This window comes from Mirounga angustirostris, unplaced genomic scaffold, assembly GCF_029215605.1.
Source record: "Mirounga angustirostris isolate CCGP_5_RB_7025 unplaced genomic scaffold, mMirAng1.0.hap1 SCAF_4, whole genome shotgun sequence".
Lineage (NCBI taxonomy): Eukaryota > Metazoa > Chordata > Mammalia > Carnivora > Phocidae > Mirounga > Mirounga angustirostris.
The window spans coordinates 85,301,701-85,317,021 of NW_026991712.1; the positions used below are offsets into that span (position 1 = coordinate 85,301,701).

At 37.8% G+C, this 15,321-nt stretch overlaps 1 protein-coding gene across 2 annotated transcripts in view; it reads right to left on the minus strand.

Moving 5' to 3' along the window:
- Positions 1-15,321, minus strand: part of RNF115 (ring finger protein 115) — a 70,794-nt gene that overhangs the window by 39,292 nt on the left and 16,181 nt on the right. The window contains exons 2-4 of one of the 2 annotated variants that reach the window (XM_045896792.3): positions 13,080-13,138; positions 12,161-12,212; positions 9,382-9,439 (exon numbers count right to left, since the gene is read on the minus strand). In XM_045896792.3, coding sequence (XP_045752748.1) covers positions 9,382-9,439; positions 12,161-12,212; positions 13,080-13,089 — 120 coding nt within the window. In that variant the 5' untranslated portion in view covers positions 13,090-13,138. The remainder of the gene's footprint in view (positions 1-9,381; positions 9,440-12,160; positions 12,213-13,079; positions 13,139-15,321) is intronic. The other variant, XM_045896790.3, reaches the window with a different exon arrangement.

Below are 15,321 nucleotides of genomic sequence, written 5' to 3' on the forward strand. Positions count from 1 at the left end.
TTGCATTTCCCTAATGATTAATGATGTTGAGCATTTTTTTTTTGATGTTGAGCATTTTTTTTGCATGCTTATTTGCCATCTGTGTAGTTTTTTTGATGAAGCAAATTGTTTAAATCTTTTGTCATTTTCGAAAAATGGGTTCTTTTCTTATTATTACATTTTAAGAGTTCTCTATGTAGTCTGGACACAAGTCCTTTATGAGATAAATGATCTGAAAACATTTTCCATCAGACTGTGGCTTGTCCCTTCATTCTTATGAAGACGAGTAAAAGTTTTTAATTTTGATGAAGTCCAATTTATCTATTTTTCCTTTTATGAGTCACACTTTTGGTGTCATATCTAAGAAATCTTTGCCTAACCCAAGGTTATAAAGATTTTCTCCCGTGTTTTCTTCTTCAAGGTATAAAAAGTTTTACATTTAGGTCTACTATCCATCTTGAACTAATTTTTATATATGGTTTAAAGCATGTATCTAAGCTCATATTGTTGGTACTGTGAATATCCAAATGTTTCAGCACATTTAAAAGGCCATCCTTTTTCTCCTGGACTGCCTTTGTACCTTTGTCAAAATCAATTGTCAGTAGTGTGTGTCTGTTTCTGGACTTTAGGTATTCTGTTCTTTTGATCTATCTTTTTGACAATACCACAGTCTTGATTACTGTAGCTTTATAATAAGCTCTGAAATCAGGTATTATTAGTCCTCCAACTTTTTTCTTCTTTTTCTAAGAAGTTTTAGCTATTCTACACACCTTGCATTTCCATGTGAATTTTAAAATCTGCTTGTCAATTTCTAAGTTGACTGGGATCTTTATGGAAATTACACTGAATTATAAATGACATCCCACCAATATTGAGTTGATTCTGAGTGGGACATATTTCTCCATTTATTTAGGTGTTCTTCAATTTCTCTAAGTAACATTTTGTAGTTCTCCATGTTCAGATCTTATACATCTTTTCTGAAAAAGTATTCCATATTTGTATACTACTGTAAATTATTTTTTTTTATTTTATTTATTTATTTTGAGAGAGAGAATGAGAGAGAGAGAGTACATGAGAGTGGGAAGGGTCAGAGGGAGAAGCAGACTCCCTGCTGAGCAGGGAGTCCGATGAGGAACTCGATCCCGGAACTCCAGGATCATGACCTGAGCCGAAGGCAGTCACTTAACCAACTGAGCCACCAGGCACCCTGTAAATTATTTTTTAAATTCGATTTCCACCAACTGTTGCTAATATCTAAATTGATTTTTGTATTTTCTTCTCCTGTAACTTTGCTAAATTCACTAGTTCTAATAGCTTTCTTACAGATTCCATCAGGTTTTCTTTCTTTTTTTTTTTTTTAAAGATTTTATTTATTTATTTGACAGAGAGAGACACAGTGAGAGAGGGAACACAAGTAGGGGGAGTGGGAGAGGGAGAAGCAGGCTCCCCGCAGAGCAGGGAGCCCAATGCGGGACTCGATCCCAGGACCCTGGGATCATGACCTGAGCTGAAGGCAGTCGCTTAACCAACTGAGCCACCCAGGCGCCCTCCATCAGGTTTTCAACATAAAAGATCATGCCAACTGTGAATAGACAGTTTTACGTCTTCCTTTCCAATCTGGATACCACTTACACATCTGTCTGTCTCTACCTATCTTACCTTATTACACTGGCTAGAACCTCCAAAACAATGTTGAACACAAGGGATGAGAAAAGACATCCTGGTCTTGTTCCTGATCTTAGTTAGAAAACAATGTGTTTCACCATTATGATGTGAGTTGTAGGATTTTAGTAGATGTACTTTGTCAGATAAAGGCTGTTCCCGTCTTTTATTATTTTTTTTTTAAGATTTTATTTATTTATTTGAGAGAGAGAGAATGAGAGAGAGCACATGAGACGGGGGAGGGTCAGAGGGAGAAGCAGACTCCCTGCCGAGCAGGGAGCCCGATGCGGGACTTGATCCCGGGACTCCAGGATCATGACCTGAGCCAAAGGCAGTTGCTTAACCAACTGAGCCACCCAGGCGCCCTGTTCCCGTCTATTTTAGTTTGCTAAAGAGATTTTATGTGTTTTTATGTGTATGATGATGTCAGATGGTTAAGTGTCTGCCTTCGGCTCAGGTCATGATCCCCGAGTCCTGGGATCGAGCCCCACATCGGGCTCCTGGCTCAGCGGGGAGCCTGCTTCTCCCTCTCCCTCTCCCTCTCTCCCTGCTCATGATCTCTCTCTCTCTGTGTGTCTCAAATGAATAAATAAAATCTTTTAAAAAAAAAAAAATTGATGTTAGGGATGTGAGGGTGATCTGTCACCCCACTGATCGCCAGGGTTGATTCGGCTGATCTGGCTGGCTAGGCAGGGGTCCCCTTCCTCCCTCACCGCTCCATGTGCGTCCCTCCTGAAGCTGCGCACTCGGTCGAAGAGGACGACCTTCCCCAACAGAGAAGGACCGTTCTTCGGTCAAGGGTATATGAGTAGCTGCGCTCCCGTTAGAACCTCCAAGAACTGATGTTAGGGGCACCTGGGTGGCTCAGTCAGTTAAGCATCTGGCTCTTGATTTTGTCTCAGGTCATGATCTCAGGGTTGTAAGCTCGAGCCCAAAGCTGGGCTCTGTGCTGAGCATGGAGCCTGCTTAAGATTCTCTCCCTCTCCCTCTGCACCCCCAGACAAACATGTGCGCGCTCTCTCTCTCTCTTAAAAAAAAAAACTGATGTTAGATTTTGTCAAATGTTTTATCTGCATCCACTGAGATGACTATATGGTTTTTACTTTGTAGTATACTATGAGTTACGTTGTTTGATGTTGAACTAACATTCAAATTATGAACTAACCTTCCACTCCTGAAATAAATCCCATTTGAGCATGATGTCAAACCCTTCTTAGATACAGCTGGGTTCTATTTGCAAAATTTTGTTTAGGATTTTCACATCTGTGTTCATGAGGGGATACCGGCCTACAGTTTTCTGTTCTTGTAATATCTCTAAAAAATATTTTTTAAGTTTATTTATCTATTTAAGTAATCTCTACACCCAACAGGGGGCTCAAACTCACAACCCCTAGATCAAGAGTCACATGCTCTTCCGACTGAGCCAGCCAGGTCCCTGCTAGAATTTTATTTTCAAAAAATGTTTGAACACAATTGTTTAACAAGTCCATCAAGATAACTAAACCAGGTTTTGGCCAATAAATAAATTTCCAAAAAATTACATAATTTTTATTATTTTTATTTTCAAATTTTATTATTTTATATATTTTTATTTTATTATTAATTATATAATTTTATTATTTTAATATTTATAATTTTATTATTTATTTTTATTTTAATGTAAATTTTCACAAAGTATACCATTTTGGAAGATAATTATATGGTTACTATATGGTTAAAATGGCTGTAGAAGCATTCTACCTTTAATCTGCCATTGGTAGCAGAGTTATATGGCATTAGATTAGCAGCTCCAACCACCTCTTTATCTTATTTTGAGCTGTGTGTGAACCCAAAAGGAGGATAACTCTTGATCCTTGGTTTTTAGACACTGGAGACCGACCTTAAACTATATCTTCATCCTGAGAAAGGCAGTAGCATTTATTGGCAAACAGGCAAAGAAGTGCAGGGGTCCCATTTACCATGGAAACAAAGCTTCTACTTAGAGGTAAATGGAAAGTTGAGTAAAATTATTGCTGAGAGGACAATTTAAAAGACCTATACTTTAAAAGGTCTGTCTCCAGGAAATAGATTTGTTCAATAAATTAAGGAAAAATTAGAATAATTTTTTAAGAAGAATAATAAACTTCAGAATGATTTCGAGGAGCAGAGAGGATAACTGAAAGAAAAGTAAAAAAACATGCTCATCCTCAAATCAACTCAGGGTGCTTGGAATATAAGACTTAAAAGTAAATGGAGGGATACCTGGATGGCTCAGTTGGTTAAGCATCTGCCTTTGGCTCAGGTCATGATCCTAGGGTCCTGGGATCGAGTCCTGCATCACTTCTCCCTCTGCCTGCCACTCCCCCTATTTGTACACACTCTCGCTCGCGCTCGCTCTCTGACAAATAAAATCTTTTAAAAAAAAAAAAAATAAAACCTTATTAAAAAATAATAATAAAAGTAAATGGAAATGCAGAGGTTTATAATATACTGCCTAGGCAAGAAAAGGGCCCTCAAAAAGAAATCTCAAGACTATAGTTGCAACCATGGCAAATTCCTAAATTTTACCAAAATATAGAGCTCAAATGCCATTCACAAAGAAAAAATATGACGTACACCCCGATTCCCCCAGTAATATAAACACTGAGCCATTAACAATCTCTTGAAAGGCACCTTTTCCCAAATGAGTTTAAATTTACAGGCCATGGACTCTGGGCAACTGCACTCGCTGAACAGAAACCGGCAAGGCTGACACCAAGAATATTTTGTTTTATCCTTTTTCCTTCAGTTACCATTAAGTTTGTGGTCTTTGCTAATTTGTGGTTATTGGTGTGAACTTATATGCACTCAATTATGGAAATAGAGTTATTTTTTCAACAACTGCGAAAAGCTCAGGAGTTTTACTTGACATTTCCAAATGGACTGGATGTGAAGCAGGTACCATGAAATGAGCTCTTTTAAGTCTTCACACTAAAAAATGAGACACACGAAAGATTTGGTTGAATTTTTCAATCCAGGTTGCAACTGCTCAAAAAATGAGACACACGAAAGATTTGGTTGAATTTTTCAATCCAGGTTGCAACTGGCATCTGAGTGCAAGCCCTCTGGCTGAGACTGAGAAGAATAGCAAACAGGTAAAGGATGGTTAACCTGGGTAAGGACGGTTTAAAATCTTTAACTTCTTTTTACTAGATTGAATCATTTAAAATTGCCATTTTGGGGGGATGCCTGGGTGGCTCAGTTGGTTGAGTGTCAGACTCTTGATTTAGGATCAGGTCATGATCTCAGGGTTGTGAGATCAAGCCCCACGTCAGGCTCTGTGCTCAGTGGGGAATCTGCTGGAGATTCTCTCCCTCAGCCCATCTGTGCTCGCTTGCCCAAGTGCACTCTCTCAAAAATAAATAAATCTCTTTAAAAAAAAATAATAAAATTGCCATTTCTGTAGGTCAAAAATAGAATATCAACAATTTTGTTTAGTTTAATGTAATTTACTTTATATTGTTCTTTACCATTTCAGAGCCTTCTCCACAGGTCCCAGGAGCACACAAAAAAGAACAGAGTTGGTACTGGAGACAGTCCTTTATGAAGGTAAAGGCAAAACTGTTCTTACGTATTACTGATCTCCCCCAGCTGTGACAGTCACGATTCCCACACCCCTGCTAACTTCAGGCTTAAATTACTAAACCCAAAGTGAAAAGGGAAGAATCAGATCTCTCATTTCCATCTCTGACCTCTTCATTCATTCCTCATTACTCTTCTCTACCAGAGGAGTGATGTATCTGATTGGTGAGTGACAAGAGCCTGACATCTGCTGATTCACCATTCATTCATTCATTTCTCCAACGGATGGGGTTCACATATTAGGAAGCTACACAAATTCAAAAGAAATAGTTCTGAGTATGAATGACTGCTCCACAACCTCTAATTCTTAGGTGAGTCATCCTATATAGACTTAGGATGTCCATTTGGCCACAGATCAATTATGTTCTCCAATATGGTTGAATAAAGCTAAATTTTTATTTCCATCTGGCTTCTATATTTCTCAATGTGTTCTAGATTCAGAGGTGGAGGAAAAGATACAATCAACAATGAACTATCACATATAACCAGACATGTTTAACATAGGATAACAGTTTAATAAGTACAGTACAGACATGAAACAATATGAACTCATAAAATTTATAATTCTTTTAATAAAAAGAGACAAAAAAGATTTTTTACATAATCCTAAATAAATGTTAAAAAGCAGAAATACAATATGGTATACTGTGAATGCCTCTGAAAAAAGTAATGAATCATGCAGGCAAAAAATGTAAAGTATTATGCAAAGAAATAAAGCTAAAATAATGAGAAAACAGATTTTTCATTTTTTAAAAAAATCTTCTTAATGTTGTTATAGTATCTTTTGGTACCAATGACTCAAGACAAAACCTGAAAGGAAATGTGTAGAGAAAAGGAGCTCCCGGAATACTGCGACTCCAGATGTTTTTAGTACCTTTTTATTGTCATTATAATGCTACATCATGTACCAAAAGAAATTTTAATAAATCTAAATCAGACTGCTTCGAGTGCCCTACCCTCCTGTGTATACTGGGAGTTCTGTGTCCAGGAAGCCATCTATCTTATTTTCTGCATCGGAGGCAGCAGCCGCAAGCCACTCTTGCACTGAAGTGATCCATTTAGTAAGCTGAGAAGCAGATCAGAGGTCTCACTGGCTCCAGGTCATGGTCAGAAGCTTTCAAGTAATCAATGAAACCCTCAGGTAGCCATGGGCTCAATTCCCCAGGTTACCACCAGGAGCCTCAATACAGCAATGTCCTTCCTCTCTACAAACTGCTAGCAACATTTTTAGATTCATTCTCCACTGACCCTCACACAATACTCAAACAAAACTCCCATTTAACTGGAAACCCTCCTCCCACCCTCACTCCAGCTTCACCCACTCTCTCTCTCCGAGACCCACTTAATAAAAAATTTTTAAAAATACTGATTTTGTTAAAAGTTTTGCTTGGACTAAGCCTCTTCTAACACATCTAGTATTTTAAGAATTCAGCTATTAGTAAACAGAAAATAACCTTTTCTCTGTACAAGGAATTCTGGCTGAAGAAAAACAGAACAAAATTCAGCATAAGCTTTTGCTGAAATTATAAACTAAAATATGGAAAAGGAAAATAACTTCGGTTTCTATTTATAATTTTTTAAGTGTTTTATCCGGAAACATGAATATAAAACCTTATAGCTTATGAATATTATTGAGATAGTTTTCCTCACCTCATTGCGTATCTGAATTCCATCTACCCTGTAAGGCTCCAATACGTGATGCCTTGTTTTAACTTCCCAATGAGGGAGTTTTACCTTTTCCATGAAGTTTAAATAATGGCTAAAATGTATTAAAACTCACTGCATGGCAGGTACATTGGCCTACATACCTAGGATGTGTTAATTCATTTAATCCACACAATCCTATGAGGTAGATATTATTTTCCCCAATTTACAGACAAAGAAACAGAAGCACAAAGAGATTCTAAGTAATTTTGCCCAGGTTACAAAGCCAGTTAAGTGGTGGACCCAGGATTTGAATTCAGGCAATCTTGTTCCAGGCATACTACTATGTCATTTGACTTCTCTCCCCTCCTAAACACTCCAGTTTTCCCAGAGGCTGCAGCCTACCAATCTCACCCTTCTACTGTACTTGTTACATACGCCCCACAATAAGCTTATCACACTCTCTGTATACTCTGTTGTTTTCTTATTTGCTTCATATGTGTTTGCACTTGTTGTCCATCTAAATTATAAGATCCTTGCAGGCCAGGCAACCATGACATTTGCTTCTTGTCCCTACTTCCAGCAGAATGCTGTGTATAAAACATTCAGCTAAGAAGCTGACTGATTTAAATCCCTGGCAATTTCTGTATCATAAAGATAGGGTTTTTTTCTGTTTTTTAAATGCAAAATATAATTTAAAAAGGAGCAAACTGACATACTCAGGCATGATGACAAGGGAATTCTACAGAGTGAAAACTGGGCATAATCCTGCCCTTGCTATAAACCCTAAGGGACATGAAGCCACAGGCTATGATTCGGCAAAATTAACACCTGAAGGATAGCTCATGCCACCAGCGACAGATTTAGCAATACTAAAGTTAGGAAAATGACTACCTATATTTATTTTTCTTCTTAATGCATCTCCCCCGATGAGTCATATCTATAAAACTGACAGACCAATGTTTTTCCATTTCCTGAGAGACTTACATTTAAAGAAAATCAGATGAAGTTTCTTCAGCATATGCATAATCAGTAAGCAACAATCTGTGTTATCAGGAATAGCACACAGGGAAACACATACTAAAATCAAAAAGGCTTCCAGGCCTGGCAAGCATAATAAATTTTAAATAATGTTTTTCAATCCATCAAAATGAGAAAAATAGGAGTTCAAAGACATGAAAAGTCTTGCAAAGCACACTCTAATCGGCCCATGTACTAAGGCACTTCAGAGTTAACCAAAAAACTTAAAACTGGATATTTAGAAGTACACAGACTATAAGTAAAAGAAAATATCCTTAGTAAAACAGGAATTTTACTCAAACATTTCATCAAGCTTCCTGAGTATAATTCTAACATAAAAATCTGGGGGACTACAGATCTTAAGATAATTTTCAGAGGATAAAGGAGAGAGGATTAGGGTTTTATGGGCTTCTTACTGAACACCAATTGTCCAATGCACTGCTAACAGTTTTACTTTACCCACAAATAAATAAATATCAGAAAATTTTGCTAGCTTTCTAGGCAGCTGAGATTTCTCTGGAAAAGGCTAATGTGATCATGAAACACACACACACACACACACACACACAAATCATGATTATGGGATTTAATATTTTTTTCTTTTAGCATCTGTTAGCTTTCTAAAGCCAACCAAGTTGTGTGGCAATAGAAGCAAAAGCAAACCAGTGTTTCTTGTAGGATGAGATAGATGGTCTGTCTTTTTTATGGGCTCGAAATGATTAAAAACAGCATTTAATGCCACTTACTTGTACACTTAAAAATGGTTAAAATGGTCCAAAAAAAACTAAACAAGAGATTTTGAATCAATGAATGAAATGAGAAAAAAAAAATTACTCTGAATTTAATGTAAAATGGTATTCCAAGATGCAAACTAATGCCTTATTTTCAAATCATAGTTAAGATTTTTTTCCCAGAACCATGAATGCTACATTACATACAGAACTGGAAATTAATTATAGGTCCCACCTTGAGATCTGGAAGGCAAGTAAATACCATATCCTGAACCTGGCCCCCAATTCCAATCATACCAAACCACCATGTTTGTTAGAGGCCATCTCTAAAAACCAGTACCTCTGTGTAAAGCTGAATGGTGACTTCAATTACAACTCATTCTGGCCTGCTCTTTACTTGGCTGTCACACCACCAAAGCAGTCTATAGCACTGTTATTTCACAAACAACACAAGCTTTTTTTCTTCTCTCACACAATATACACAATTAAGGAAGTAGAAAACAGAATTGAAAACACCACCAGGTTTAAAACAACACAGATCAAGGAGTTTCCTCTCTCTTTTGGTTTACCAAAAGTAACATGCCAAAGGCCCAACTACTAAAAACACAAATCTTTCTAAGGGCTACTCTTGCCCACATTTTTCTTACACATTCTGATGTTTTGCTGCACTGGGAGGTGAAAATCTGTCATGGTTTTAACATCCACCTACTACATACGGAATCCCTACAGCCAAAGGAAAACTTACCTCTGCAAAATGTGTTGATGTGCTATTGTCTATCCGGCTGCCACCACTACCTAAAAAACTGAAGAGAAAAAGGAATGAGTACTGATTCTATTCCTAGGAACAAGCTTCCCTCCCAGAAGCTAAATATAGAATGGTACAATGAGAACAAGGCCCAATAAGGAAAAATAACTCATCCCAACGTGACACCTACGAAGGAAATTATGAAGAACTGGCATGTGGATTAATCTATGGAAAATATTGTAACAAACTACAAAATCAAGTACAAATCAAGTGAAAAATTGGAAAGACAGGCCACCACAAAGTAGGAAGAAGGAACTACAGCCAGCAATGCAATTCAAATCTGACCTGGCAAAAGAAGAAAAACATTTATTCTCAAGGAGGCAAAGAAATAAAACAAGATTCTCAAAATAATGTTTGCTAAAAAATCATTCAACCACCAGGTGAACACAACATTTGAGCCTACTTGGGAATGATTAAATATAGTACTATAAGGGGTCTGGTACTATAGTTAGCACATTATAAAAGATCTCAATAAATATTTTTTTCTTGATAGTCTATCCTATTCTTTCATTATCCTACCCATCCTTCAGGGCCCATCTCAAATGCTACCTCCTCCTTTTCTGAACTCACCAACCAAACGAGGATCCACACCCCTCTGCACTCTGACTCTGATTCTAAATTCTACCTTATTATAAATATCTAGAATTTATCTCATCCACTTCTAACCCTTTCCCTCCTTTCATAAATATAAATGCAGTGCGCCTGGGTGGCTCAGTCGGTTAAGCGTCTGCCTTCAGCTCAGGTCATGATCCCAGGGTCCTGGAATGGAGTCTTGCATCCGTCTACCTCTCCCTCTGTCCCTCCCCTCTGCTCGTTCTCTCTCTCTCTCAAATTAATAAATAAAATCTTAAAAACATATATATAAATAAAACACATATATATGTATCTATAAATTCAGAGGGTAAAGACTATGTTAATACCACAAATATAGGTAAAGTGTTTATTGTGTGTCAGACATTATACAGAGCACTCATCACTTTTGAAAAACCCTGCAACGTCACATCATATATCGATAACTTGAAAATAAAAGTTGTTGAGTTAATACTGAATGTGTAAATAGGGGCGCCTGGCTGACTCTTGTCGGTAGAGCATGTGACTCTTGATCTCAGGGTTGTAAGTTCAAGCCCCATGTTGGGTGTAGAGATTACTTAAAAAAAAAAAAAATGTGTAAACAATAAAATAACTACTCCTAAAGACTAGGGAGAAATATTCGATCCCATTGTTCCCATGAAATCTGCAAAAAAGGAGACTAAAATGGCCAACATTTTGTGGCGAAAGGAATGGGAAGAATCACAAGAACTACTAGTTATCACTTTTACTTCAAGAAACACAAGCCTATGCACAAACGTGTACACACACTCACCCCAAATACAAATCTACAAACTACTACAGATAGCTTTCATTTTCAGAACACCAATCCAGGCACTGCGCTCAGCTAATTGAGGAAACAAACACACTTTGGTTAGTCTGAAACCAAAAGTGAAAAAGCAAAGCTAATGCCATTTTCTATGTAGTCATGCTCAGGCCTTATTCACTAATTAGAAACCATTAAACACTTGCATTTGTTTCAGAAGTTAAAAACATTCAAATGTAGAACAAGCCCAGATGTACTGGTATATTTATGCTAAATAAGTAAATAATTCAACTACCACTGTGTACCCACTTTATTGCTCAAGCCTAGACAGGCTTCCCAGGCTCCTTCCTGCCTTTACTACATTGTTTCAAGGATTCAAATATCCTTGGTAATTAAAGTTATCAACTCTGTCTTTATAGTTCTGCTCCCCCTGAAACTTCCTCAGCATTCCCTTTCCTTCAAATTCCTCCATATTTTAAGAGTGACAGGGCTAATCATAGAGGAGGGATAATAAAAACAACCACATTGTTCCGAGAGATGTTACAAAACTTAAGAAAACTTACAAGATGCCCTTCTGATCAATGCCTAGCAGCATATGGAGCCCATTATCCAACATTTACCTGTAAGGACCTCCTATCAGTACTTTTTACCATCCACTACTTACCATTGTAATCGCTAAGTATTCAAAAATCAGCAAATGTTTATGAACTTAATAGAAAGTGAATACCATGATACCTCTAAGATACTGATTCTAAGAAAAACATTTCTTCCACCACTTAAAACATCGATCCTTCAAAAGACCTCAAATCTGTACATTTGAGCATTTGCTACTAATAGCACCTGTACAGGTCAATCTTTGGCCTACAAAGGCACAAATAAAAGAATTAAATCAAGTGAAAGCAGGATCCATAAAATTCATAGTTCCTTTCTAAAAAAAGATTCATCCTGCAGGTAATCACTATCCGCATTTATAACCATACTTTGTACACAGGGCTAAAGAAACCAGGATTACTACTTAAAAAACTTAGGGAAAAAAAAATCCATTAACTGCCTCCCAACAACCAATATGCTCTTTATTTAACACATGCAGAACACAAGGGTTTGCAGGAAGTATTTGATGCCATTATAACAGCATACATAAAAAGCTGCCCCAAGTTAGCATGCTATTCACACAAAATTTCTCATTTCACTGTCATGCTAATCTTACAGATTTAGAGCTGGTATTGTTATTCAAAACCAAGATTATTAGATCACCATGTAAGTGTTCCAAACTTGATCCCATGCCATATACTGCCCCAGAAGCTCCAGTTCATTTATATATATATAATTACCACTCATTAATAAAGTTAAACTAATAGTACATACTGTAAAATGTGTAGTTTTTCCTGGTTGTGGAAGTGACCTTCAACTTTAGAGTCTGCCAACAGCAACAGTAAAGGAATTATTTATGTCCATTAAAATCTCCAAAGTCACTCCAAGATTAAAAGAAGCTTCAGATTACAGGTTCTTTTAATCCAGTCAGATTTCTTCAATTGTCCAACCAAATTATCTAATCACATAGCCACAAAAGAACAAATGTGCCAAAAAAGGCCACCCTACCAATGCTATTCTACTTTTTATTAAGTTTTTATAGTTTTATTCATATTAACCAAGAAGTATTATAAAATACTGTCACCTTCAGAAATAGTTCCCCCTTTTATGGGTTTTATATCTTTAGTAAGACCAATGAGAGCCCATTTCAAGCATTATGAACCCAATTAATATTACAGCAATAAGATGGCGTAAGTCTGACTGCAATAATTTTAGTAAGAATAAGGATCCTAAGGCTTCCTCAAAGCAGAGTAATAACTCAGTTTCCCTGGCTAGACCAGCCTGTTTACCTTATTAGATATCTTTGTCAGAAGTCACCCACGAGCCAACCAAAGAGGTATAACAGCGATTTACCTTTAGGCAACAGCATGGTCACTAAAAACCACCCAATAATCTAAAGGGACACCAAAGACTCAGAAAATAAATAAAAATTTACCAGATTTACTCTGATATGGATATAGAGGTTTCAAAGGAATGCCACACACAATCAGAAGCAGTGGATCTCATCACACCCACTATCAGATCACGTCCCAAATTTTCCCATTTTTATTAGCCTTCCCTCTTCTTCCCTCTCTCCCTCTTATGCAGAGAGCATAAGTTTTAAGACAAATTTCTTTCTATTCATTCAGCTGATGCTGATAGAAAATAATTTGGTTAACAGAACGCCTGATTTATTCATGAGCTTGTACAATACCTGGAATCATCTGTCACTTCTTCAATAAAGCCTGATTCACATCTGGGACAAATATATTCCTATAAAAGAAAGGAAGAAATAAAAGTCTTTCATTAGAAAGCTAAGCATACAGTTTCAGAGTAATACGCAGTATACAAGCTGATGTGAAGAAATGTTACATGTACTTGCTGATTCCAAGGATAGTTTTTTTTTATTACACTCTGGCAAATAAAGAATTCGATAAGAAGTTCGCAGAATGGCTTCCTAAGCAGTTCCCCCCTGGAGATCTCCCACTGAGAGGAAGAATGTCAGATTTTTGTTTTTTAATTTGGGTTGATTTTTTAAAAACTGGAATAAATTCATGATCTAATTTTCTCTTCAAATCTAATGAAAAATCTCCACTAGTTATCAGAACAGTGTAAGATTATAAAACTGATGGGTACAAAACTGTTATTTTTTTACTATATACATGTAGAAGACACAAACTGAATCACAGTATAAATCAACTGGTAGACTAGGAATTTACAATGAAGTTTTACAGTATTTCTTTTTTTTTTTTAAAGATTTTATTTATTTGACAGAGAGAGACACAGCGAGAGAGGGAACACAAGCAGGGGGAGTGGGAGAGGGAGAAGCAGGCTCCCCGCCGAGCAGGGAGCCTAATGTGGGACTCGATCCCAGAACCCTAGGATCATGACCTGAGCCGAAGGCAGACTCTTAACGACTGAGCCACCCAGGCGCCCCAGTTTTACAGTATTTCTAATCTATTTTTTGACTACCAATGGTTCCAAATAAAAGTTAATATTCCCAGGCATTTAACAGAAATATTAATTCGAATAACTGGAACAATTCCATTAAATCAGCTTCTATTTCCTTCAGTACCATGAATCTTTCTTTTAAATAAATATCAAGCATTGGCAGTGATAAGAAAGAATACACTTAGGGGCACTTGGGTGGCTCAGTCGGTTAAGTGTCTGCCATAGGCTCAAGTCATGATCCCAGAGTCCTGGGATAGATGTCTGGCTCACTGCCCAGCTCAGCAGGGAGTCTGTTTCTCCCTCTGTCCTCCCCCCACTCATGCTCTCTCTCTCTCTCTCTCTCTCTCACTCTATCAAATAAATAAATTATTAAAAAAGAAAAAGAAAGAATACACTTTAAGGGTGCCTAGGTGGCTCAGTCAGTTAAGCATCTGACTCTTGATTTCAGCTCAAGTCATGATCTCAGGGTGGTGAGATCAAGCCCCCAGCTGGGCTCCACATTCTGCATGGAGTCTGAGTTTCTCTCCCTCTGCCCCTCCCCCAGCTCATGCACTGGCTCCTGTGCTCTCTCTCTCAAATAAGTAAATCTTAAAATAATAATAATAGTAATAATATACTTTAGAGACTGCCTTATATACTTTTATTTTTTTTACCATCCTAAAGTATTTTATCATCCACTTACCGTACTTCTTAAAAATATATTTTAACTACCTATTAAAATAGACATTTTCAACTATTTTCTTGCTCCCTGTATTCTCTAAACCCTAAATAAACTTTGTCTTATCAGAAAGTGATGTAAGCCGTATTTGGCCAGTCAAAGACAGTCAGAATGGTAACTTAAATATTCAAATGCTTTCTTAAAAAAGATCTAAAGAGAGGTGCCTGGGTGGCGCAGTCGGTTAAGTGTCTGACTCTTGGGTCTCAGCTCTGGTCATGATCTCAGGATCTTGGGATCAAAACCCAAGTCAGGGTCCGAGCTCAGCAGGGAGCCTGCTTAAGATTCTCTCTACTGGGGGCACCTGGGTGGCTCAGTTGGTTGAGCATCTGCGTTTGGCTCAGGTCATGATCCCACGGTCCTGGGACTGAGCCCCGATTTGAGCTCCCTGCTCAGTGGAAAGTCTGCTTCTGACCTCTCCTTCTGCCCAGCATCCCCCCTACCCCGACCCCGACCCCACCCCCCGCCCCGCTCGTGCTCTCTGGCGCTCTCTCTCTCACTCGCTCTTGCTGTATCTCAAATAAATAAAATCTTTAAAAAATAAAGGTTCTTAAAAAAAAAATTCTCTCTCCCTCTGCCCCTCCCCCTTGCTCTCTCTCTAAAAAAGGAAATAAATAAATCTTTAAAAAAAGAAAACCAGGGGTGCCTGGGTGGCTCAGTCATTAAGCATCTGCCTTCGGCTCAGGTCATGATGCCAGGATCCTGGGATCTAGCCCCGTGTTAGGCTCCATGCTCAGCGGGAAGCTTGCTTCTTCCTCTCCCACTCCCCCCCACTCCCCCTGCTTGTGTT